Source organism: Besnoitia besnoiti, chromosome I, assembly GCF_002563875.1.
Source record: "Besnoitia besnoiti strain Bb-Ger1 chromosome I, whole genome shotgun sequence".
NCBI lineage: Eukaryota > Apicomplexa > Conoidasida > Eucoccidiorida > Sarcocystidae > Besnoitia > Besnoitia besnoiti.
The window spans coordinates 4,260,572-4,285,560 of NC_042356.1; the positions used below are offsets into that span (position 1 = coordinate 4,260,572).

The 24,989-nt window shown below is 55.7% G+C and overlaps 3 protein-coding genes across 3 annotated transcripts; 1 reads left to right on the top strand and 2 right to left on the bottom strand.

Moving 5' to 3' along the window:
- Nucleotides 1-367: 367 nt before the first annotated feature.
- BESB_006190 (uncharacterized protein) lies at nucleotides 368-17,967 on the bottom strand (the record flags this gene model as incomplete). Its single annotated transcript, XM_029359374.1, has 16 exons — nucleotides 368-7,630; nucleotides 8,941-9,153; nucleotides 9,274-9,366; nucleotides 9,727-9,880; nucleotides 10,220-10,420; nucleotides 11,016-11,102; nucleotides 11,549-11,712; nucleotides 11,969-12,055; nucleotides 12,552-12,664; nucleotides 13,055-13,163; nucleotides 13,693-13,908; nucleotides 14,300-14,431; nucleotides 15,089-15,217; nucleotides 15,790-15,926; nucleotides 16,506-16,866; nucleotides 17,953-17,967. 16 exons carry the CDS (start codon nucleotides 17,965-17,967, stop codon nucleotides 368-370), a joined length of 9,474 nt encoding a protein of 3,157 aa, XP_029222287.1.
- Nucleotides 17,968-21,509: 3,542 nt separating this feature from the next.
- Nucleotides 21,510-22,016, bottom strand: BESB_006200 (uncharacterized protein; the record flags this gene model as incomplete). The annotated part of the gene is made up of 2 exons (XM_029359375.1): nucleotides 21,510-21,717; nucleotides 21,970-22,016. 2 exons carry the CDS (start codon nucleotides 22,014-22,016, stop codon nucleotides 21,510-21,512), a joined length of 255 nt encoding a protein of 84 aa, XP_029222288.1.
- A 634-nt stretch (nucleotides 22,017-22,650) lies between these two features.
- On the top strand, nucleotides 22,651-24,989 carry BESB_006210 (uncharacterized protein; the record flags this gene model as incomplete). The annotated part of the gene is made up of 5 exons (XM_029359376.1): nucleotides 22,651-23,173; nucleotides 23,492-23,538; nucleotides 23,877-24,018; nucleotides 24,285-24,331; nucleotides 24,837-24,989. 5 exons carry the CDS (start codon nucleotides 22,651-22,653, stop codon nucleotides 24,987-24,989), a joined length of 912 nt encoding a protein of 303 aa, XP_029222289.1.

The window sequence follows — 24,989 nt, forward strand, 5'->3', positions numbered from 1 at the left end:
GACCATGTTTCGTTGTTGTGATGGATCCGCGATTCCCGATGGCTAGAGAGGACATCCGTGCCAAGCGATGTTTCATCTTTTGAGAAAACCGCGGAATTGAATGCCTGTCTTAGCCGGCGAAGAGGTGGCCCTGTATGCTTCCGCATATCCTATATAGTCCCATAAATCGTATTTCCCTGTGATCTGTTACGCCCATATCCGCATCTATTTGTTTTCATTTACGCATGCATTTCTATCCACACAACCATATTTCATGTTCGTTTTCGACTGACGGTCCGCATCACGTCCAGGACCGCTGTAGAACACCTCGAGCGCCTTCTTCATGCCGGTTGGACGCTTGACTTGGATAAGGGCTGCTGCGGCTGGATTATGTCTGAGGGTCTTCTCCCCTTCGGCGCTGCAGAAGCTGTGCAGCCGTGACATCCCATCTGCGGTACCGCCTCTTCTTCCGCTTCAGGAACAGTCCTGTTGACTCGCGTTGCTGTGTTTCCCCGTTCTCTGCGCACTCCGTTGAGGGCTGGCAACCGCCCTTCTCCAGGGCACCGCTGGGAGCGCTTCTGCGCTCTCTGCAGACCGCGTCGGCTCCGGCTCCCCCCTCGCCCTGGGCTTCGTCGCTCCCTGCTTCTGCCGCCGTCCGCTTCGCACGAGTGGCAGCCAGCGAACTGCATTCGCCGTCTGTCTGCGGCTGGGGGCGGCAGGCGCTTTTTCCTGAATGTCGCGGCGTGCGTCCGAGGCGTTTCGCCGGCGGCCGCTCCCCCTCAAAGTGCCGGCGAATGCTGGCTGAAGGCGACAGGCAACATGCTGAGCAAGCGAGGTCCCAGCGCGAGGCTCCGTGGGGACAGAGAAGCGCCGCGACGCTCCATCGACAGTGCGGAGAAATCGTGAGTCCCTTCTGCGGTGGAACCGACTGCGGTTCGAGGTCACCAAAACCGGCAGCGGGGGCGGCGGGGGGTGAGGCGGGGGGTGAGGCGGGGGGTGAGGCGGAGGCGCGGCTGGATGCTTCGCGTGAAACTGCGGCGGACCAGCGCACGCTTTTCTCTCGGGTTTCTGCGGGCGGCAAGGACGAGGCGGCGGCGGGCGAACCGCCGCAGAAAGCCCCATGCTGAAAAGACAAGCCGAATCTAGGGCCGCTCCCCTCTCCGCGGACACGCGTAGACGACAACGTCGTCGGCGGCGCAGGCTTCGAATCGCTCAAGAACTCTCGCCATCCAGCCGTCGCCCCTGATGCCTCCTGACCCCTAGAAGACGCCGAAGGAGAGAGGGCCCCTGCGCGAGGCTCCCGCGGCTCGTCAACGCGACCGCCGGTGTCGGCGGCTCCCACGTTTTTCGTGAAGCCCGGTGTCCCAGATGGCGGCGATATCGGGTCGGAGAGGCTAGCTTCCCGCCGATGCAGAATTTCCGCGTGCTGTTTCTCTGCGGCCAAACCCTGGCTGAGGGCGGCATCGTCGCGTAAGAGCAAAGCAGGGTCGCAAGGTTTCGGATGCGCGTCCGGCCTTCCTCCTTGCAGACGTTCGAGGCACGCCAGTGACGTGTCGGGTGTCCACGCGGCAGAGGCCGCCTCCACGTTTCTTCTTGCAAAGACACCTTCCGTCCTCCCGCAAGTGGAAGCCTCTGCCGTCTCTCGCGACTTCGCCACCTTCGGCACCCGTTCGCTTGCCTGTCGCTCGTCGCGCCCACTGGCTGACCCGGGCCGCGCCAGGCTTCGCCTCTCTCCGTGGGAGGCGCCTGCAAGAGGAGCGCGGAGAGACTCCGTTTCTTTCGCTTTGCGCGCTCGCGTTTCGTCCCGACATTCCCCAGTCTCCTCTTCTCCCCTCCCTCCCTCTGCAAGCGCTTGCGTGCGCGTGCGTTCCCCCTCGCAGAACGAGAGAGACCGGGTGCGCGATGGAGACGCCTCTCTGCTTTCGGCGAACTGCTCTCGCCTGCCATGCCTCGCCTCCCTTTCAAATCTGTCGGCGAATGAGGGGGGCGTCGCCCGGCCTGGCGTGGGTCCGCCTCCGTCAGGTGCCCTCTGTTCGCCGTGCTGTGCGGCCTCGTTTGCTTCCGCAGCAGCAGCCCAGATACAGGTTTCACAGGTGCGCGGATGGCGGAAGCCGCGAAGAAGTGCGTGCAGGACTGGTGTCGGCAAGCGCCATCTCCACAGAGACTGCGACTCCGCGGCAGCGAGCAACGCCGCTCGGACGGTCTGCGTCGCCTGCGCGACTTCGAGGGATATCTCTGGGCCCAGGACGCCATCCAAGAAGAGCAAGTGCTTGCGCTCCAGCTCGTACGAGAGAATGAGCAGCCGGAGGACAGCGGCAGCCTGAACGAGCGGAGACAGCGAGAGGAACGAGGCGTCCGGGGAGCAGAGGCACAGCTCGAGGAGATACAGAGGGAGACCTGCGGCCGAAGGGGGTTGGAGGGGGAGAAACACGCGAGAAGAGGCAGACGAGGGAGACGCAAAAGACGTCGAAGAGGCGCAAGAGAGAGAGAAGGAGGACGCGCAGTGGAGAGCCGCGGCCACTGGCAAAGGGGGGTGATTGGACTCGGGAGAAGACAGAGGAGGTGGACTTCGACGTGAAGGTGCCAGAGAGGCGGCAGGAGAGACGCGCCTTGAAGGCGCGCACACGCGCCGTTTGCCGCCGTCTTGCTTTACGACAAAGGCCTTCCCATCTGACGCCGCACAGGCAAGCTTCCTCGACGGATGCGGGTCCATGTGCTCGACCTTGAGTCCCTCAGTGGTGCATTTCTGCGTCAGCTGACTCCGCAGCAAGCGTGCATCGGCGCGTGCTGGGGCTCTTGCTTCCCTTCCTCTCGTGTGCTCTCCTTCCTCCGCGGCGTCTTCGTCTTCCTTTTCTTCGTCTCCCTCGTAGATGACAGTGTCGCCGTCGCTGTTAACATCCCTGTTCCAGCTGCTTTCTTGAAGTTCTTCTGCTTCTGCTTGCTCACCTCGACCTCCCTCTGCAGCTTCCATCCCTCCTTTCTCCTCGTTGTCTGAGGGCTCCCCGTCCCGCTCAGTGTCTGCGTCTTCATCTGCCGCGGTCACGCGTTCGCGCCAGACAGGCGGTCTCTCAGTCTCGGAGGCCTTCTCCGCCTCGTCGTCCTCGTCAGACTCAGCGTCCAGCCACGCTGCGCCGTACCTTCGCCGGTAGAGCTTGCACGCGCCCAACAGCCAATGGAGAAAGAGGAAGACGTTTGCATGCGTCAACAGATCTTCTTCTTCGATGCAGCTCCAGGCGTACAGCTCAATCCACCCCGTCGGGGGCCACGCCCTGTAGTAGGACATGAGCGAGGAGGCAGACGGCGGCGGTGACGCGCGTTTTTGCGTGGCGTTTTCGCCCACAGTGTGATCGTGGAGTTCCTCTGCAGGGCGAGGGAAATAAGGCTCTGTTGGCTTTTTCAGTGCGCTGCCGAGTGGGGCGCTTCCTGCGTCACGCGCCCCGTCAGAGAGAGGCCCTCGCGGGTGTCCGTGGGAATTCGGAGACACACGACGAGACGACTGCGATGCGGGCAACGAACCTGGGCGCTCAGGCGAGCCGCGCGACAGAGAAGGAGGCGAAGAAGTCGAACGTGAGGCACAACGATTCGCCGTGGAAGAAGGCAGTGGACTACCGCAGCGACACGCGCCGCGGACGTACTGCTCCTGGCAGCACGCGCAGCACGAAGGTTCAGTGGGGTGTGCGAGGATGGGGCGTCTGAATGGGCTTAAAGCATTGTTTGACATCTCTTTGTAGAAGGCTGCGAAGCCGTGGAAGCCACGTGGTGCATCATGTCCTTTTCTGGTGCACGTGTTCGAGCGAAGACGAAGGGATGCCCCCGGTGCGTCGCCTTCTGCGTCATTTTGGCAGTTACGGTCTTCCTCTTCTCTCCTGCGCTCCCGCGAAATCCAGAGGCCTCCGCAGGTGCCTGTCGCTTCTCGCGAGCAGCCGCTTGCCAGGCAGCACTCGCATTCGTCTTTGTCCGTGTCCGCCTCGCAGGTCTCCCGCGCCGGCTCCGAGGAAAGCACATCTCGTCCGTGAGGCCGCGTGCGCCTGTCGTCCTGCTGCTCTGCCTGGCGAGCTCCCCGTCGATGTCTGGCCCCCCCCCCGTGCGAAGGCGAGGGGGCGGGCGAGGCGTGTCTCTGCCTTCGCTCCATCTCTCGCCGTTTCTCTTTGCCGGTGAAGTACAGGGCCTGCAGGACGACTCCCGAGCAGTCGAGGTGCGGAACGATCTCCAGTTGCTTGTACGCAATGGCGACGCACACGCAGGCGAGACGGACCAGAGGCGGCAGCGGGTGATAGAACGTCTGTTTCGCGTTTGACGTCGTCGCTTTCGAGTCGCCTTGCAACCCCTCAGCCTCTGCCTCATCGAGCGTCACTGCGCAAGCAAAAGGGAGGTGGTTGTACTCCGTGCTTCGCAGGTTCTGTTTTTTCTCGCAAGCAGGATGCGAGACACGTCCCGGTTCAGCCCCGTGGCGAGTCGGCGATACACCCCACAGCATTCGCATCGCCGCCGCCTTGTCCCAGGCGAACGGGGATGAAGGCGACGAACCCCGACAGAGTGACGAAGCAGCTGAAAATGCATGCGAGCCGGATGAGGCAGCCGACGATGAAGAAGAGGAAGGCGCGGCATGGGAGAAGGCGCACGACCCTCGGTGAGTCTCTGAGGTTTGCACAGAGAGGCTGCTGCCGCGTGGTGGTCCCCTATCCGTGGTATCGTCCGTTCTCGCCCCTGAATTATGGGAGAGAATAAGACGCGGCGGAGGCTGCCATTCTTCCCATCGCTCGAGAAGGAAATGCAAAAGATGCACAGAAATATACACGAGTTCGCCGTGGAAGCGCAGAGACGAGCAAAAGCGAAACATCCACTGTCGCGTTGCCTCGTAGTCTTGCCAAGTTGCGCGAAGCGCCGCCAACCCGGGTACCGTACAGCAAATTTCCGTCCACCTCTTCTCTCGAGATTTCTCGCATCCGCTGCAGAAGCAAGGCCCAGGGTCGCTTTCCTTCGTTCGCTCGGCAGAGGGCTCCCGAAACCAAGCGGGCAGCGCCGCAGAGGAGAACGGAGGAGAAGCGACCTGCAAATTCCGAGACAACGAACAGCTTTCGAAAGCCACTCGGGTCGTCGCATTACTGCCTGCGAGAGTTCCGCCGCGCCTCGTATTTTCACTATTTCTTTGACCCGAGTCTGCCTCGGCGTTCGTTCCTCGCAGTCCGTGGTTGGGGCCTTTACACGTATCCCCGCTGTCGTTACCGATGGCCTTTGTGGATCCGCTTTTCTCAGTCATTTCTTGAGGAGAACCGATCGCAAATCGTGTCTTGTCGGAGGGGTTCTGCATCTCGCTGCGAAGCCGAGAAAACACAGCACCTCGACGCTTGAGATCCGTAGCCGGGCTGGTAGACGCCTTCTTCCTTGTCGCGCTAGGCGCGGCATGGGCTGGCGCAGCGGAGTTGCCGCAGACGTCGCAGCTGCCCGTGGAGCTCGCTTGATGGGCAGCCCGTTGGTCAGACTCGAGGGGGGCGCTACAGTGGGCGTCGCTTGCACTCACGCTTGCCGTCGCGCCAGCGAGATTCCGAGCTGCACTGGGCCAAAACAGCTTTGAGGGCGAGCGGACGCTCTTCCGCATGTTCGATCCGGCGTCCGCAGCGAGCCGCCGCTCCCACTGTCTCTCTGCAAACGTTTTCCAGACGCGGAAGCTCTCGGCCGAGGCCAGTTTGAAATTGTCATAGCCGAAGGCCCCCGCATGCCGATACCCCCGGCAGAACTCCGCTACATGGATGTTGAAGAGCTCACTCAGCGGGACTGTCTTGGCGCATTCGAGGGGATTTCGCGCAGTTGCACAAGGCCGTCTAAAATTCGCTTCTAGAGCCCCGCCGCGCACCTCAGGGGCGACGGCGATCCGCTCCTCTCCTTCGGCGCCTTTGGCGGGGGACTCCTCCCTGTCCGCTACACGACAAGTGCCCTCCGTTTCTCTAGCGGATCCTCTATTCTCGGGTTGCTTCTCTCTCCAGAGGTGCACAGCCGGTCTCGCATCGCCCTCGCTCCCACTTTCCATCTCCCAGTCTTGTCCGTCTTTATTCGGCGGGGACTTGCGAAATCCTCTCCTGCCGCTCACCTGCGTTCCAATTCCGCCGCGGGGTCCGGTGCCCGTGGCATCTGCCTCGCAACCGTCGGCTCCCTCGGCCCTCGAGCCCTCCGCGCGGCTCCCGCAGCTTCCGCTCGGCGGCGAGGAGACCGATGCAGCGCGGGTCGGCCTCGAGGCGTCCCCGCATGCATCGCTGAGTCTTCTGGATCGATCTGCGTCCGTGTACATCTGTTTCTGTCTGTGCTCGCTTTCAGACTCGTCGCGGGTGCCGGTCTCTTCGCCGCGGGAGGCTGCGCAGCGAAGCGAGTTTGCGTCTTCGCCGGCTGCAGCTGTGGAAGGAACGGGCGACTCATAGCGCGAGTTTCTGATATTGCCGGCTCCGCTGTCTTCGGCGTCTCGCGGCCTTCGCGGAAAAACCGCGCTTTCTCGCCCTTTGCTCCTCTCCTGCCGCTCTGCGCTTCTCTCCGTGGCCTGAACTCCGCCGTCTCCCGCGGCACTGGTGTCGGAAGGGCTTTCCGCTCCTTCCTGGTGGGGTTCTGTTCGTCGCATGCAGTACGGCGTCGGAGAAGGTTCGCAGCTGGGGGAATAGAGTCTTTGGTCGGCTGCCTCTTCACTCGTTTCCTTGCGAGTCTCTGGAGAGGGCTTGTCTGCCTCGGATCTCGGAGACGAGGCACAGCCGAGGGACGACGGCCGCTGGCTGCCCCCGACTGCCTCTGTCTGCGGATCGGCTGTATGGGCGGACGCGAGACGAATGTCGCCGTTGGGCTGGCTACTGGAAGAGGTGAGGAAAGCTAGCGGACGCGTTGTTTCGCACTGGAGCGGACGGCAGAGGCATGGCGTGGACTCCAAGCAGCAGCAATCTCGGCAGCTCCGAGGAAGGCAGGCGAAAGAGGGGGTAGGGGACACGCGAGCAGAAGTGTCTGCGGATGGCGCGGCTGATGGAAGCAACGCGTCAACGAGAAGACCATGCAAGTCTTTCGCGTCGCAGAAGGCGGCAGCCACAGCGGGGCACATCTCCGCAGATCCTTCGCTAGCCTGCTGGCGAGACAAGCGCCAGCTGCGAGGCGACGGCGGGTCGACAGTCACTTCAGATATGAAGAGGGGGAGGCAGTCGATATCAGCAGCGAGCCAGATATCTTCGGCAAATAGGTCTAGAGAGACGCCGCGACCTGGGCCGTCGGGTGCAAAGCGTGGCGAGCCGCGAGAAGATCCGCTCCAGCGCGAGGGGGGACTCGACGAGGGGGACTGTGGGGAACGGCAGTAACGAGAGCAGGCGGCTGCGAAAGAGGAGTGGTTTTGGCTGTGTGAGGACGAGGCAATGGCAGGGGCGGAAGAATGGGGCACTGAGCGTGCCGAGAGGGAAGGCGCAGTAGACGAGGAGGATAGACGCGACGATTCGAGGGAAGAATACGGGAAAAAGACACTCGACAAGGAACACGCGGACGTGGAGGTCGACGCGGAAGCCTGAGGTGGAGAAGCAGAAGACGAGGATGGCGAACAAGAAGCAGAGGAAGTCGACGCAGATGGGGGAGAGCGGAGCGGAGCAGCTGACGATGTCAGAGGCCTGAGATCTTTTGATTTGAGGAGGGGGGCCTAGAGTGTGAGCGAAAGAGGCAGAACCCGACGCGCGGAGGCAGGCGCACGGAAACGCAAAATTTCCAAGGACGCGAGGAACCGAAATCGCACCGGAAGATAAGAGGGGGAACGCGTTGGGCAAATGGGGAAACCAGCCGCGCAACTTGCAAATGTACGAGAGCCGTAAGAGCAGCATGCCAGCTGATGAAGATGCGGAGTGAAAACGTGATGCATACGCGTGGAGGTCAACCAGAGAGAAGACAGCGGAAAGCTGAAGTACTCTTGAACCACTCAGCTGTAAGACGGTGAACGCACAGGCCATCCTGACCGTTTAGGAAGAACGCCATAGCGAATTCATCATAGCTGACATGCTCTGCGCATCGCCCTCATCGAGACTAACAGGATGTGCGGGTTACAGAAGGAGCAACGGAACGACGCGGCGCCTCCGCGTGTCACAATACAGAGGCGGAAGGAAAGGGATAGGGGGAAACGTCAGCGAAGCGAACTCTCTCTGGCGTATTATCCAAATTTCTCTCTTCGCTGTTGTAGAAGGCTTTCTTTTTAACGGCGCCGGGAAGTAGAGGCCACATGCCATGTTTCATTCTACAACATCTAATGCAGGTCTGGCGAAGGACGTGATTCCCTCCACGAGTTTGCAACTTTGGTATCTTCTGCATCTCTTGCCTGCGCTATTTTGTGGGTCCACACTTCCAAAGAGGAGTCCGCATGTGTTTTTTCTTTCATTTTTGAGGATGACGCCACCCCTTCCCCCTCTCTGTCTTTCCTCGGCTGTAGACTCCCTGTACTACGTAAGAAAACACCTTATCCATACTCCTCTGTACTTCCTTCCTCGTGCTTAGCTGTTTGGTTCCCGTTGCGAATACATGTTTTTCACCGGGCCGCCCTAAATTGTGCCCCTTCGCATCCCTACCTATTTGCTCGACGAAAAAACTCTCTGGCTACTCTGTGCTTTGCAGCCTCTGCGCACCGCGCCCTGTCCGCCTTTGGCAGGTACTGGCCTATGGCAGATTTGCGTGTTAGCTACGCTGAAGCGTCTTCTTCTTTTGCGTGTCCCTCCTCTCAGCTGCTTCCGCGACTTGTCTTTTGCTATTTCTTTCTGTGCTTCTAAGATTGCCTCGACGCCTGTGGCCTAGGTTCGCTCTGTTGGCATAACGTAATTGAGCCTCGGCCTCCCTCCAACGCTGAGTATCTCAAGACGTGAAACGGCACGAGTAGCTTTTGGAAACCGCCTTCGATTGGCTTTCGATGTCGTTTTCTCGTGTGTCGCTTCAGCCTCTCTCCCAGTTCGTGGCGTGAAAAAGCCTTACCTCCGCGTAGCCGCCAGTGGCGTACTCGCTCTGGCCTATCCCAGCTGTCGGCGCGTTCGCGTACTGTACGCCGGCGGCCGCACCGTAGAATCCGCTTTCGTCGTTGGCTTCGTTTCCAACACGCAGGGCCTCAGGAATTCGCTGCCGAAAGGCTTTGGGGGCGAGGAGCATCAGCTCGGCGCGATGCCCTCGGAGAAACGCGAATGCGTCGGCCTGTGGAAACAGGAAATTTCACGCCTGTCGTGGGCATATTCGTCTTGCGCTGTTGCACAGATAGCTGTCGTTTTCCTCTTCAGTCCGCCGTCAGCATCCATCGCGAGCCCGCGCGCGTACCTTAGCGTCCTGGATCTGCGCCACTGTCGGCGCGTAGGCTTCCAAGAACCGAACGTACATCTTCCAGACTTGCCACTTGTTCCACACAGATAGCTACAGGCGACAGCAAAACACAAACCATTCAGAAGTCGCCGAAAAGGCCAAAATATAGGCACAGGAGATTCCTTGACAGTGGGTACACGGAGAAAGACAGCTTAGCTTCATGCACATATATGACGGTCTATGCAGTTACACTCTAGTCACATGTGCCATAGACTGTGACATAACAGAACGGTTTTGCAAACGCCCCATGCACTGTTTCACGCGCATTGCTTTGGCTGTGCAGGACCCGCTGAAACGCGGAAATGTCCCCATGTGTAGATGTGTATAGATTCATACAGAAGTTCGACTGCTCCATGAGCGTTGAACCTCAGTATAGTGTTTTCGCCTAACAAAACACTTTTCCGTCTCTACCTCTGTTTGTTTCAGAGCCTCCAGGAAGTACGGAGAAGCCGCGGCGAAGATCCGGTCCGAGTCGCCCATGTGCTTCATTTGAAGCAGCCGCACGAGTAGCTGGAGAACGCAGACGCTTGAGGGCAGCGCAGTCAGTGCACGGGTTAAACAACTCCTGGAGGCACAACGCACAAAAACAGAAGTCTGCAGGAGCCTCGTGGTATAACTCAAAGTTCTGTGTCATTTTACATCTCCCTGCCTATAGACGCATAAATGCATATCACTACAGTCGACTTGAGAGTGCATGCGGGCGTGATGTCGTTGACATATGATTCTCCCTAGCTCGCCCAGCTTCGCCCAGCTCGCGCGTCGAGAACGGTGGTTGCCCGCTCACACCGAGCTTTTTCTGCCCTTCTATATTGCTCAGGTGTGCAAAGCTATATATGCATATATCGTGTTGTGAGTATATCATTTTCACGCGTTCTTCATTGTGTGCAGCCTGTCAGTAGCGTACACGCTCTGTTTGAGGTCTCCTCGCAAGTATAGAAGGAAATTCGCCTTCTGAAGGTAGAGGAGTTCACAGCACTGTTCGCTAGTTCTGAAGCGCTCCAGGCCTTCGTCGTAGAGCTGAAGCACGCGGTCGAGTTCGCCTCTGCGTCTCTGGTAGTTGATCCAGCCCAGGTAGTACTTGAGGTACACTGGAGAAAGTGGAGGTCTGAAGGCGCGCAGGAACAGAGAACGCGCCGCATGCACTTACCCAAAAAAGCACACACTTTCCTCCCGTGAAGACGAGGACGAAGCAAAAACGTTCGCTCTTAAGAAAGTGGGACTGTCAAGGAGTTGAACGAAAATTCTCTAGGACCAGAAGTATGTCTTCCCACCAGATGCAAAGCGTTATCGATCATATACTACGAATAACGACAGAACGGACACTTAAAGGTGGCATGCCCTGACTCCGCGGCGGTCAACAGCTTCCGTGGCACAAACGAAAGGCCAGCAAGCCAATGAACGTGGAACGCAGAACGGTTGCATTATCTGAAAACAAGTCAAATTCCTTGCAGTATCCGCCCGGAGCCCCCAGACACACCAACTTAGCAGAAACGCCTTCGTAACTCCCTAAAGCCACCGGACGAAAGAGCAAAACAACCGAGGTGGACATCTGCATATAGACGTTTGTCCCGAGAGGGAGACGGCAAGACAGGAAGAGAAACGGACTCTCAGAAGACGCTCTCCGCACCCACATCATGCTGTTTCTAGATGTGGATTGGCAGAAAGTCGTCCGGGTCAGGTTGACGTCGTCGTCCACTCACTCGAGCAGGCGATTGTAGGCCTTTGTGGCCTCTTCAAATTTGCAGAGGCGCTCTGCCGTCGATGCATATGCGAATGCAATATCTCGTCTGCACAGAGTCATGGCGCCCGAAACCCGCTGTTTATGCCTTTTTTAGAAGCATGTGCACGCACTGATGCATTAATCAACGAAGCCAGGCTCTCGACATTTTGAGTAAGGCTTAGTGCTGCATTTGCAAGATGGCATCCAGTGATGTGGAGAACAATCATTTGGAGGAAAGGCTCGACCGCTCCCTTGTGTGCGAAGGCGCCGCGTCATGGACTGAAGCCGTCAGACACTTGACTCGTTCTGTGCCAGGGCCACACGAATGCCGCCCAAAACGCGTAGATTGAGTTAGGAGGTCGGTACGCACACCTCGCCAGAAAGAGAATGAAGACTCACGAAGAAGCGCCCCCCCCCCCCCGCGTGTGTACGGTAGTGCAGAAGAGAAGAGAGGCACTTAGAGGCTCAGAGCCTTCCACCGGCGTTTTGTCTATCTCCTTTTTCAGCACTTACCTTCGCTTCATGATAATATACGCGCCCCGGTGGAGAAGCTTGAGGGCCTCTTCTGGTTTGTTCTCTTGAATCAGCTGGTGCGCGAACCGCTGCCAGAATTCCAAGTACGATGCGCAGACTTCGAGGCAGCGCCTGCGAAGCATCTCCTTGCGCTCGGGAATGCCCTGACAGGAACAAGATTGCAAACTCGCACAGAAGGCCGACACCTGCGTCAGCAGGCCACGAACATGTACATTCACACGTAGGTACGTCTACATATATATATGCGTGTGCAGAAGCAGATGCACTGGCTTCAATTTCCGAGGTGCGAGCGCATCCACGCTGGCAGAAAGATTGCAAGCTGCAGAATGCCCAGCACGAGCCGGTTTTGGTTTTCAGATGCCGCAGGAAGGCTGGAAAATGATGGACTGGTTTGCTCACCTGGTGGTCTTCGTAATCGAGGTAATCCCGCCAGGCCTGCACGCGCTGTGACGTTAGGGGGTCAGGGTGCCAAAACCATCGGTGTACCTAACAAGTGACGAAAGCAGAAAGAAAACAATCCGCCAACACCACTGTGAAACCATAATAATTTCATATATCGCTACCTGTATAGGGATACTGACAGCCTACCATTCCAACGAGCTGTGGCATATATATATATATATATATATATATATATATATATATATATATATATATATATATATATATATATATATATATCTATGTTGAGTAGTGGATGTATGCTTGGATAACGGGGCAGCCACATAATGTACGCAAATGACTGGATTGAACGCGGTTTCTGCGAAGGGATTCTATACAATGCCGAGGATGCACGGCAAAACAGAGACAGGCACCCCAGGACGACGCCGTTTGCAAACGACCAGGGCGATATACAGGGGAATCACAGAAAAGGAGAAGCGCGAACCCCAGACAGAGCCAAAGAGACTCGAGCGGAGAGCCTGCGATACACTCTCAGCTTTTGGTGGAACGAGGACCGGAATCCGCACGGTTCGTCCCTCACCCCTTTTTCAAAGACTTGCCGAGCGGCAGCCTGTTGCGCGGTATCTGCAAAGAGCTCCTGGCGCACTGACCATCCCGCTTCGTCTACGGCATGTTGACTCGTGAAGGAAGAGACTGAGAATGCAGAGGAGCGAAGAAATCGCAGACGGATGGGGAAATATTAGTCCCGTCATATCTGGCGTTACCGGCGTCGCGTGTTTGCATTCGGGTTCGGGACTGAAACCCTGTGGTTTCGTTTCTCAGCTCACACCGCCAGCACAAGCAAAGCCGCGCGAAAGATAAGTCTATCTTGTATGCTAGTCTAATATCGGCTCAACGCCCGCGGCCATCGCCATCATCGCCGCCGAAGAGCCCGAATCCCTCGACAAGAGGCAACAAAAGCGGCTCGATCAGGCAAGAAAGCTTGACCGCCTGTCGAGAGTGCTCACTCACGCGCTTCTCCGAGTTTGTTGAGTGCATATTCCAATTTCATGTTTCCCACCCCTTTCATCGTCCTTTGCCCACCTTCTTTTCTGATTTCTTCACGACCCATCGTCTCGGCTTTTTTCTTGTCTTCAGCGTCGAGCTCGGCCGAAGAGGCGTCTGCGGACTTCCCAGTGGACCGTCGCTTCTGCTGCGAAAGCCGAAGATACAAGCTCCGCATCTCATCGTCTGTAAGGAGGTCGAGGATCTCCAGAGGCTTTACCGCCTCCTCGTCCACGAAGGTGCCATCCACCAGAAACGAAGTCGATTTGCTGCTTGATGAAGCCTCGTCTTTGCCGAGCAAAGCTTTGAAGCGCTCCCACGCCAGATCGAGAGACTCCAGGGGCGTGCATGAAGCTTAAAGAAGAGCGCGCGCAGCTGCAATATAAAAATGGCAACGCAGTACGCAGGAACTGCTTCAAGAACGAGAAGAACAGCGTGAGAGTATCTACAGACGTGGTCCCGTATCGGGACACTCGCGTTCAGTCTCATGGCAGCGCCGCCTGCTGGAGTTCAGACTTCGAGGCTGATGCAGGGAACTGTGTGAGCCCAGCATACCTGACAGTCTGACATCCGATTCATGCCCGTACTGAGATATATGCAATACATGTTTTGGTTATTATCTCTGGATATACGACTAGAGAGATATAGCCTCCGAATTGCTATATTGGAATGCTCACGTGCTCAACAGCTTCGTCTCTGCGTTTGGTCGCATGCAGTTTGAGTTCTTCGGCCTTTAAGATCTCTTCGGGAGCCACAAATGCGGTAGAACTGGGATCGTCTTCTTGGGGTTGGTGTACACTCAGAGCGATGCGGTTGCAAGCTTCTTTATATTCGTTTTCCTCAAAGTCCAACACTGCTTGCCATAGGGGCCACGCTTTCCAGTGCAAGCCAGCCTAGGAACGGACGCCCAGACACATACTTGTGTTTCTATATAGGTGTATTCGTACGCAGAAGCACCTACCAGCCATCTCAATCACCTGCGTGCTGATTCTAGCGAAACAACTACCCAGACTCACCTCCGAGCCCCAAGTTAGGTTGTGTGTGTGCTGTGCGCGCTAGATTAACACACCATTTACGACAGCCCATCCGGCCGAGTCCTCATAAGTACGTTCGCACACAGTTATTTATGTTTGCACGCAAACATAAATAAACTGAAGAAGCGCTATCATGAAGAAGCTTAGCAGCTACGCATCGGTCAACGCACCTGCGGGCCACCTAGCTTGGGAGGCGGTCTCATGTTCAGCCCTACACCTACGGGCAAGCTGCAGAGTTGCGACGACTTACGCACTGCAGCGCACTGTCCATAGTAACACGTGTCGCCTCCCGGGTGAGACTGCAGGCCTCTTTCATCCATTCGAGGTAGGCGATCCAAATCATCGGGTTGTGTCCGACGAATTCGCAGGCGCGTTCTAAGACCTGCCGGGACGGAAGAATACAGCGCGGAGGTCCTGCGGTACCTTGCACAGCTCTGTCGTCCTAGGCTACGTGCGCGATGAAGGCAGAAACCCAGGTAATCTGGTTGCATTCCAGTGCACTGTTTCGTGTACACACAGCTGTTCAAGTATATCTGAATACACGTAGACGCGTGGATGGATCCGCGCACGTGCGCGAGCACTACGTACCGATGCCCTGCGTTGGACGCATCTACTAAACACAGTAAGCTGTATCTGTGCGTACTTGCATACCGATGCGATGTGCGGCACCAAACGCATGAGTTTATACTCACAGAAGCCGACATGCGTGTGATCTTTCGCATGCGCATATGCCAGGTGCGCCGTCCTGAGTACTCAGTAATCTGCAAGCCGGGACGTGGCAGCCTCTATGTCTGTTTTCTGAGCATGCATTACTTAACATGTCTGCGGATCAGTATGTGCGTTTTGATGCGCGTTGAGCTCGCGGGACAGTCGTGAGGCCGGCCGGCTCAGAGTTTCTCGTGGCGATGTGTTCTTCCAGCTCGACACCACAGACTGCGAACAGTCACGTCCACTAGGTCTATTGACCGGCACTCTCGTTTTAAATTGTAAAGGCCTTCCATAGTAGCTAAGCTGGAGTTCGCCCCATCGAGAGTCTCACTCGCTCTGCGTCGGGCCAGCTTCTCCGTTTCTCGACATGGAACTTCACGAGCTTTTTCCAGTAACCGAACAGCAGAGGAAACTCGGAGAGAATCCGCTCGAGCGCGGCCTCATAGTCATCCAGCCTTTCCTGGGGCAGACACATGAAGAGTCAGCGAAACATGTAGACACCGTTCAGCTCTTGCCGATCGCAGAGAATACACTATCCCACAGTAATCTTCACCTTTGGGAACTAGACGTTAAGGACCTCGACCTTCATATTCAAGTACGTGGTAGAATGCATGCTGGATTGCATCAGCACACCGTTTTGTTTGTAGGCTCGAGAAACAATGCACACTCGTGCTGACGAAGCCCTGCTCAGCAGAGAAGATAAAAATGGGGTTCGTTCAGCCTGCCCAGGACCAACACACTTACTCTCCGTCGGCCCGCAAGCATATTGACTTGCTTACAGATCCACGCATGCTTACGAGATCATCAGTGTCTGCTCACGCATACAATAATGATATACGTACATTCACACGTGCATACATGCACATGTTGGTAGAATAAGGGCTCCGATACAAACGACGTCTCCTCGTGCGATCCTGATACGCACCCCGCTGCGGTAGCTATGGGTAGCATTGCTCGCAAGGACTATATATATATATATATATATATGTATTTGGAGAGCAAGAGGCCCGGAGCTGCTGAATGAGAGCTCACTGTGTTGTAGAGGGCCGACACGAGTTGCTGCGACGCTTCGTAGTCGTGGGGGTTTTGATCGATCTTTTTGAGGAGTACGCTTATTGCGTCTTCGTCCTGTTCGCCTCCATGGAAGGCACGACATGAGTCGTCTTCTCCTGGAGAGCGAGAAATGTGGCAACCGACACCATCACCCAAGAACGATTTTGTCAGCGAGCGTCCCTCGGCGCACCGCTTTTAGCGGCTTCCTAAGCAAACCTAAGCCCTATCCATTTGAATCCGTAGCCCGCGCACTGAAGGCATCATGCAGTGACTTGGAAGCAGGCAAGTGTTGAAATGCAGAGACCAAGAAACTTTACTACAACATTCGTCGCGTGCCTACATACACGGATAGCATCTACGCAGCACGCAGATTTGAACTCTATTATGAAGCCCTGTGTGTCTACACGTCTCCGTACTTGTGCTGATTTTATGGCTGCACTGCTATCCTGCGGACCTCCCGCTTTCCTGCTTCACTGTCCGAGTGTGGGACATGCATGGCTACACATTTTTTTCTCTTGTCTTTATGAATCCCTTTTATTTCTTGCTCAACGTAGTGAGGGGGAATTCACGAAGCGACGCGCTGAGAGAAACGCCCACGCCTCTGCGTTCTCTTCTTTTCCTTTTTCACGTCCAGTTTTCAGTACATCGCTCTTCATTTGAGCCTTTCGTTACTGTCCTTGGTTTGTGTGCCGCACCTGCCGGGACGTGGCTTCCTCCGCAGTTCGCTCCGCCTGCTCCGTCTTCGTGATCCTTGCCAGATTGTTTAATATCTGCTTCTGTCTTTGAGGAGCAGACTTTCCTTCGTTTCTTCCCCACGGGAAGGTCGGCGTGCTGAGCTCCTACGGCTCCCGCCTTCTCGTTAGCCTGTCTCCTTTGAGGCGAGGAGCCTGCATCTTCACCGGTTGTTTTCTTCTCCGAAAGCCCGTCCTTGTCCGTCTCCGAAGCACCCCAAAGCACAGCCTGCTGCTGGCGCACAGCGGAGTAGAACTTTGCCGCAGCTTCCCAGTCAGTCTTCTCGCCGGTCTCGCACCCCTGCGATCCTGCGTACGGCAGGCCCTGAAGCAAAGATAGCACGCGTACAGCCAAGAACAGGACATTTGCACCGCACGGGTGTCAGTAAGCAACAACACTTCATTTCATCCCTTCTCAAGAAGAACTGAAGAAACGAAACTATCATTGCCGGAGCTTTGGTGGTGAACGGAAACGCCACGTTCACCGACAGACAGGGGAGGGGGAGGGGGGAGGGCGCAGACCTTGCGCAAATTCTGCAGAAACGGGAAGAAGAGGGGCGTGGTGCAAAGTAGTGGCTTGGGAGAAAGACACGAGCGACCCCGGAAGTAATGCCTCGAATTTCATCTCAGGGAGTCGGCGCGCGCCAAAGACATTCTGCTAACCGTGGCGACGGACTATCGAGAAAGCAAATATAGACATGGCAATGTACGACCCTGCGCGGGAGGCGTGTCGATTACATGCAGTTATGGCACCGTTGGTGCACGAGCATCAATATATATATATATATATATGTATGGGTTTGTCTTCAGGGGCATGCCTGTATGAAAGGGCTATCCGTTGCTACCTACGCATGAACACAGCTTCACACCGCACTCCCGTGGAATGTATCATTGTGTAGTACGAGAGCTTCGGTGTTCATGTGTTAAGCACGTTGTTGAAGACTGCTGACAGCGGCCGGCCTCCCCTTTCATTATTCAAATATATATCTATATAGACATATATACATTGGAGTCCTAGTACATCTGCATATATTTAGAAGGAGCAATGAGGATGTATCTTTACAAGCATAGGTTAGAGCGTCTGCTTATCACTGTGCACGCATGTCGACACCCACAAGGGTCAACTGCTGTAGGAAATAGAGTCAAGCGTTATGCATTGAGATCGTCACTTCTGTGTCTTGACAAGCGCCAGAATTGAGATGATGTCCTCTCTTCCGCATTGACAAATGCAGGCCACGAATAGAGGTGAAGTGACTGGAATACAATATAGAATAAAGCATCGTCCTCTTGCAAGGGGAAGCTGAGACATGCTCCTCTAAATTCTGAAGTGGCGCATGGCAACCGACTACCAGGCACGAGCAGGCAACATCATCTCCGTTCAGCAAACGGCAAGGCGGAAGCGGTCACGTACTGGTCCAACGAACATCTCGAGCGCTTTGGTGTTTGTGAACGGTTGATGCTTCAACCAAGAGGGAGGACTGCAACACCGCCTCCTATGTTATGTCTCAGCGGGTTATGTCTGTCGCCGGAAAGTACGCACGAGAACGAGCCCTACGAGACAGGTCGGACTCGACGCGTCCGCTTCCCGACGACCAGGTTTATCCAGGTTTCTTCTAAACTCGCTTGCAGGCGTAAGCGATGCCTGTGGCTCCAGAGACGGGACTGAAGCGGGGTACAGGTACACGACGAACAAACGAATGGGAAAAGGAGTACAGCCACGCAAGGAACATGCCCGCATGCGCTTGAGCTCGGGTTCAGCGTCTGTGTAAAACACGCTCTGTTTCGACCTGCGTAGGGCGCAGCTCTTTCCAGCAGTGGCGCGCAGCGCTGAACGTGCTGGTACTTAGATAGACACGCCTCAGAGGGTGTGCATGGGGAACTCTTTGAACGCGGGTCTTCACGTGCTTCGCGCGTTGAGCGAGAAACTACCTCGAACACAAATTTCCACGACAGGTAGCGGCCATGCCATTTTCACTTCAGTAATTCGGCTCGTTTTGGTGTGTCCCGTGACAGCGAGAGCACAGGAATTAGTCAAACCTGACATGTACACATTTCAGTTCGGTGTTTAGTGAACCACAGGGGAGACTTGCAAACTACATCAGAGATGCAGATGAGGCTTAGAAGAGAAACAGAAAACCTGAAAGACTTGACGAGAATTATGAGCATCGATGGGGCCGTCACCGCTGAACCCGTGTGCTCTTCTCTCGTCTTTTCAAGATAACAACCAACCTGACATACACAAAACTGGGTTAAATACGGTGCGGAAGAGAAGATAAGCGCTTCGCGCACTTACTCTGCAGGAAACCTGCTTTCCACTGAGTACAACTATAAGGAACCAGGGAATGTTTACGAATGCTGTGCCTACTCGGGTGGCTCTTCAACTCTGTGATAAGCGAAAAGTGGACGGAAAGCAGCCCCTGACACACTTGAAGTCTGGGCGCAAGACGACTGCGAAAATCGCTGCCTCGCCCTTCCCCGTCTCACGGGGTAACAGACCAGCGGCAGCTGGACAACGTTTCAAAAATGGGACTGTAGAGGCAGTAAACGAACACACATGGTGGCAATCAGTCTCAAATGCGGGCACCACAAGGCCTAGAGCGTCAAAGGGAAAAAAGTAGTGCCCTAGTCGCCACCTCAGGGAAGTCGATCTCCGTTCGTGTTCTACGTGCCGCTGGCTTCTGCTTCGTCTAGGTCACTCCTCGGGCTCCTCGACGCGGGCACGCCATGAAGCCCGCGCCAGCACACTGAACATCTCAAGTCGTACGAATCTGAATGTGCCTGCACACTTCAACGTCTGCAGTATGGGCTCCCGGACGTACGTTAAGACACATTTCACCCTGCACCCACAATCTCATCGTTCCGCGTGAGGCTATGCGCGTCAGGGCAGGCGGCCGACAACCTGATTTCAGTGTAGAGCAGCTCAATCTTTCGTGTTTGTTTCGTACATGCATACGGAGCTACACAGCACGTTGCAACCGTAAACCACCATACACAAGTTATATCTTCAAAACGGTTCTCTCCAGTGTAGTTTAGTGTCGTATTTGCACAGAACAGCCACACCCGTCGGTTCGGGTCCCGCTGTTTTCCTGCCCTGTCGCATGAGAACGCAGTGCGAGTAGATGCGTACGTTGTACCGAGGGGCTAGAGAAGGTATGGAATGACAGAACGAGTCCCGCGTTTGCCCAGTTTCGCGTATCGTTTGGACTTTTGAGTGCCTGACATCGCGAGCGTTAGATGTATGTGCAGGCAAAGTGACGTGAAAATTCCCGTGTGCTCCTCCAGTCTTTCTGAGTAGTCAAGAAATTTCTCAGAGCCCAAAGCTGCTACAGAGAAAGGAACCCTACCCGCTCCACGTGTCGACTGCGTTCCAGCCGCCCTCGGCCACACTCTGCCATCCCGCTGTCTGCTTCAACACCTTCTTCCCATTGGTCATCTGTCTGCGCTTGTCTTGCGCAGGGGCGCGTACACACCTGGGCGGGTATGCTCGCGCGTCAAATCCTTTGAACAGAGCAGAACACGCGGCACACTTTTCCCCTTTTTACCCAACACAAGAAAGAAGAAGAGTTTGCTTATGCACTCTTGCGCTCTAGTTCCCCGCTTTTCTGTGGACAGGAAAAACGAGCGGAGGAGCTGACCATTCGTAGTGAGAAGCCTGCGGCCCGCCGGGCTGCCCATTCGTAGTGAGAAGCCTGCGGCCCGCCGGGCTGCCCATTCGTAGTGAGAAGCCTGCAGCCCGCCGGGCGCAATCGGCTGATTGCGTGACGATTTTTCCCTCCAAGGAAAAAACATATTGTGGCATAAGCTTTCTGTTTCGCCGGCGAACCTCTGTGGTACGCGTTCCAGCGTATATTCTTCAGAAAGGACGCCATCTTTCGACAAAGAATCTTGCAAAAACCTATCTGTAAACGGATACCCGCCGCTACGGGGCACACGCCGGAGTGATTGGCCCGTTGGCGCTTTTTTCGCGTTCCCTCCCTTTTCATATCCTTTTTCTTCTCTTTCCCACCCGCTTCGCCTTCCCCTTTTTGCCTTTTTCCGCCCGTATTTCCTTCTACCTGTGTGCATCGGCGTGTGCCCGCGGCGCGGAACTTCGTTTCTGCCTCGCTCCCGCTGTGTGCCTGCTGCGGGAGGCCGAGCTTCCCTATATTCCTTAGGAGGGGAACGGAAGTTCAAGACCGCGCCGCTGACCTTCTGTTGTGGCGCGCTTGGTCAAAAGAGAACAAACTGTACGCGTATATGTGTGCACATGTTCATGCATCTGTATATTCTGCATGTACTTCATGCGCATTCCTGCCCGCAGCTATATGCACATGCGTGCTATACACCGATTCGGCGCGTCGTCAAGTGTTCAGAACCCGGACTTGTAGACATATAGACCGGGGATCCGTAGATTTTGAGGTCAGACCTGCAAGGATTAGACGGGAAAAAGTTCCCTCGAGAATGAGCGAAGAAGACAGGGAACAATTGGATCGGGTGTACGCTTCAAAAACAGTCCCACGGAAATGTCTAGCGTGTCAGGAAACCCGTTTTCCTCTTCCTCTCGGGAGAGAGAAGCTTCGTTCTTCTACTCTGCCCTGTACTCCGGCGCCTCCTGACACTGGCTTTTGGGTCGTTTCACGCCATCTGTAAAATGACTGTACAGTGCAGACCTTGAGTCGTGCGGCGCTTCGATCTGTGGCTACGCAACAGCGTATGCATGCACGTGAACATGCATATACAGCTACGTGCCGTTATTCATCTACATAACATGCACAGCATGCTCGTGCAAGGGAAGTGAACCCACAAAATACATATGCATATATTCCAGATATTTATATACGTCTCGTATTGGACGTGCATCTCTATGTAAGGTGCAGTTACGCATCCATTTGAAGGTTGTGTATTCTGAGAGATACGTGCTGTTGAGGGTAGACCGGGGGAGTCTCAGTTTTCTCCACGAGGGCTTCTCCCGTCCTCTCTCAGAGTCCTTCAGACCCTATATTGAGATCCGGTGCGACGTGGAGTGCAGAAGCCGTGAGACATCGCATTGTTTTCGCTTTTCTGTTTCCTCGTTTTGGATGGGATTACTTTTAACACCGCATAATATGCTAAAAAGTACCATTCAGGTACGATATGAAGCGGAGTTACAAACCGGTTCACTGGTATGGAGTTATCTGGGTGCGATAATTCGACATAGCTGTGATGTTAAGGAGCATAGGAGATTGTGCCTTGCGGTGCCACTTTTTCCTCCGCGCACCGTCCGTTCTTGGAGTCTCGCAGGGCGCGGCGTCGTCTTAGTTTTCGCCTCCCTTCGTTCTGTGTTCTACCTTAGTTGTCTTGTAGCAGTGCGCGCTGCTGCCTGCGTTTTTGTGACAGACTGCTTGTGGGGGACTCGCTCGGCGAGTCGTGGGGAGAGACAGTACGCTCGTGTTGTCATAAACATGCTCACCTAGCGTTGCCTGCCGTGGCTCCCTCTCGATGTTCCCTGCTGGACATCGGGAGTGGAAGAGGAGGGACGGCTCCTAACATCGGCTGCTTCCGCAGTGTGTGTCCTGTGACGTCCTCCGCTCGAGGCCTGTAAAGGTTTCAAATTCCGTGGCTTTCTGTGGGATCGTTCCTTTTTGTGTGCTTCGTGCTGCGCGTACAACCTGACGCTCCGACAAGAGTTCTGTTCCTCCCTTGCATTCGGTGGGGAATGCGCGTAAGAGGAGACCCTATCATTTGAGGCCGTGTCTGCGACGTTTCGGTGTTCTGTTCTTCGGCTGTTTGACCTGGTTGTGTATGCCTGTCTGCGGCCGCGACAGCAGACGTCTTCTACGGAGTTTTGTGTTCAGAAGGATTGAGTCTCTTGACTGCGTGCACGCGTCGACGACATCTGCGTCGCGCATGTCTCTTTTCTTTGGAACTGAGCTTCCGAAGACAGTGTTTTCATGCACTGATTGGAACAAGCGAACCGAGAGGGTTGGCGATCGGCGTTGAGGCAGGCGTGGGCTTTAGTCTGCATCCACTGCGGACGGAATTCGTGTCGGGTGCTGAAAGGTGTGTTTTGTTTGCCCACCGCACGCGATTGTCCCTTCCGTGTGCCGACGGTTTCGCGCGCACTCCTCGATTTTGAAGGCGTTTGTCAACGATGATGGACGCGGGATGCGGCAACGAGTCGAAAGGCCTACTTGGACATTGCTGCTACGGCGATCACCCCCTGACCAGCGAGCACGACGACGAGACAGGCGACAAGCACTGTTGCTCGTCTCCGTGCCGCTGCGTAGGCAGCGAAAAGGCGATTCACGCCGCACTCTCTGTGTTTGCGAGTTTGTCGCCGTCGTCCGTTCGACCTGCTCAGCGATCTGTGAGACAAGAGGACTTTATGGAGAAGACCTTCCTCACAGACGATGGCGAATTGCGTTCGCACAGTCTAGCCGCTGCGCTCGGCGAAGATCGCGACCTGCACTTCGTAGAGGTCTGCACCTGCAGGCAGCCGGAAGGGCACGAGATGCAAACGGGGGTGAGGCTTCCCATCGAAGAAAAAGCCCGATACGACGACAATGCAGAAGCGGAAACCGACGTGGAGCTTGGCGGATCTCCGCAGTCGACTGAGACGAGCGACGTGGCCACAGCCGCACCCGAGATTCCTCGTTGGATGCTGCAGAAACTAGGTACGAGCAAACTGCAGAACGATCGATACTGTAATCGAAAGAGAAAGCGAAGAAGCAGTCACGAGGCTGGAGCGGGGACTGCAACGGGGTTCGCGCGGGCGACGCTGCTGGCTAGGCAGACTGACCCCGAGACTCGTTGAGCTTTCTGAGGCGATTCCTGCGGTTTGCAGAGACGGGCGCTCGCGGCAGAGGAGGGACAGTTACGGTGCCTCATCACAATGCGATTGATGCTGGCAGTGTGGGCGTGTCGCGCCTAAGATGCCGTGTGTTGACAAATCACTTCGTCTCTTGTTCCTTCTTTCTGCGTCCTCTTTGCAGCCCTCACCTTCTCGTTCGTCGCCATCGTCTCGTGCTGGGGTGTCATTGTGAGTTCTCAGGTTAAACGCGTCCAGCAGCTTCATTCGTGTGCCTTCTTCTGAAATTTCCCGCCCGCTGTGTTAGGGGGCCCAGGCGAATTCGCTTCGTCTGGACCGTGCGACTCCTTGTCTCCCGTGTAGGATCCTCACAGCGCCACTCGCGCGGGAAGAAGCCACCGTTCCACAGACGTTTCACTGAAGTGAAAGACTCAAATTGACCCGCATGCACGTGCCGCGGCGAAGGAGTTTGCCCCCTACACACAGAGTACACACGCGTGCATTTCTATGACCTTTGATGTTTGCAAGGAGGCACGTTGGCTGTTCCCCCTTCGTCTGTTTTTTCACAGGACGTCGGCATTGAGGCGATGGCCCCTGTGGGCGATGTGAGGCAGACCTGGTTTTACGGAGCGATGCTGGGCATCTCCGCCTTTCTCACCCTGGCTGTGCACATCTCCAAGCTCCCTGCAAATGCGTTCGTTATCGTTTTGTGTAAGTGAGCTAAACACAGGGCCGCGACGCAGTCTCCTCAGATATACACACATCGTGTCTACGCGTGCCTCTGGCTGAAGTGTAGAGTTAAACAAAGTACCGCGACGCATTCCAAACAGCCCTGCCGACGTGACCCGAGGAAACGTGGCAAGCCAGCGGCAGACGCATGAATGCAGTTCCTCGATTTGCTTCTTTCTGTGTTCCCTTTCTTCCTCCACTGTCACGCGGGACGCTTTGCCGTCTTCTTGATCTTTCTCTGTGTTCAGCGGCCGGTCTGTCTTTCTTCCTCGCCGTCGGAGGCTGGGGCTTCGTGGTAAGTGGCTCACAGCTGTGCTGCGCTACTCACGTAGTTGCGAGAGGCATGCAACTGCGTTTTGGGGGGACTTCCTGTATGAGTGCGCGACTGCAAAAACTTTTTACTCGAGCAGTACTTGAGCTGTGTGTTGTGACTTGGGTGTGCACCGATCTCTACGTTAAACGCACGACGAAATGTTTCAAAGTACGTCGGCCTATCAGGCATATACTATCGTGTCTATCTAGAGGTAGATCGATTGCTACACGCCTGGGAATTCCGGCAGATATGTGGAGCCTTCCCGGGCACACAAAAATGAATGGCGTCGTCGGAAAAAGGTGTCGGGTGCCTTTTCCGCAGCGGGCTGCACAACCGTGTCTGTATGTGAAAGCTGACGCTTTGCTTAAATACACGGCACGGCGCGCATATTCTTCATCATACGATGCGCAGACCAGGTCGCCATATATATATATATATATATATATATATATATATATGCATTTTTGTTGTTTTTGTTTGCGTGCAGAACTCTATTGTCTTCTTCGCAGCGGGTGCGAGCGAGGCTATGAAGATCTTTTATTTCACGTGCTTCTTTTCCGTCGCAGTTGTGTTCATTGTGACGTACATATGGTTCGTCGACCCCGCGTTCAGTGTCGATTTGATCGGCTGCCTCTTGTGA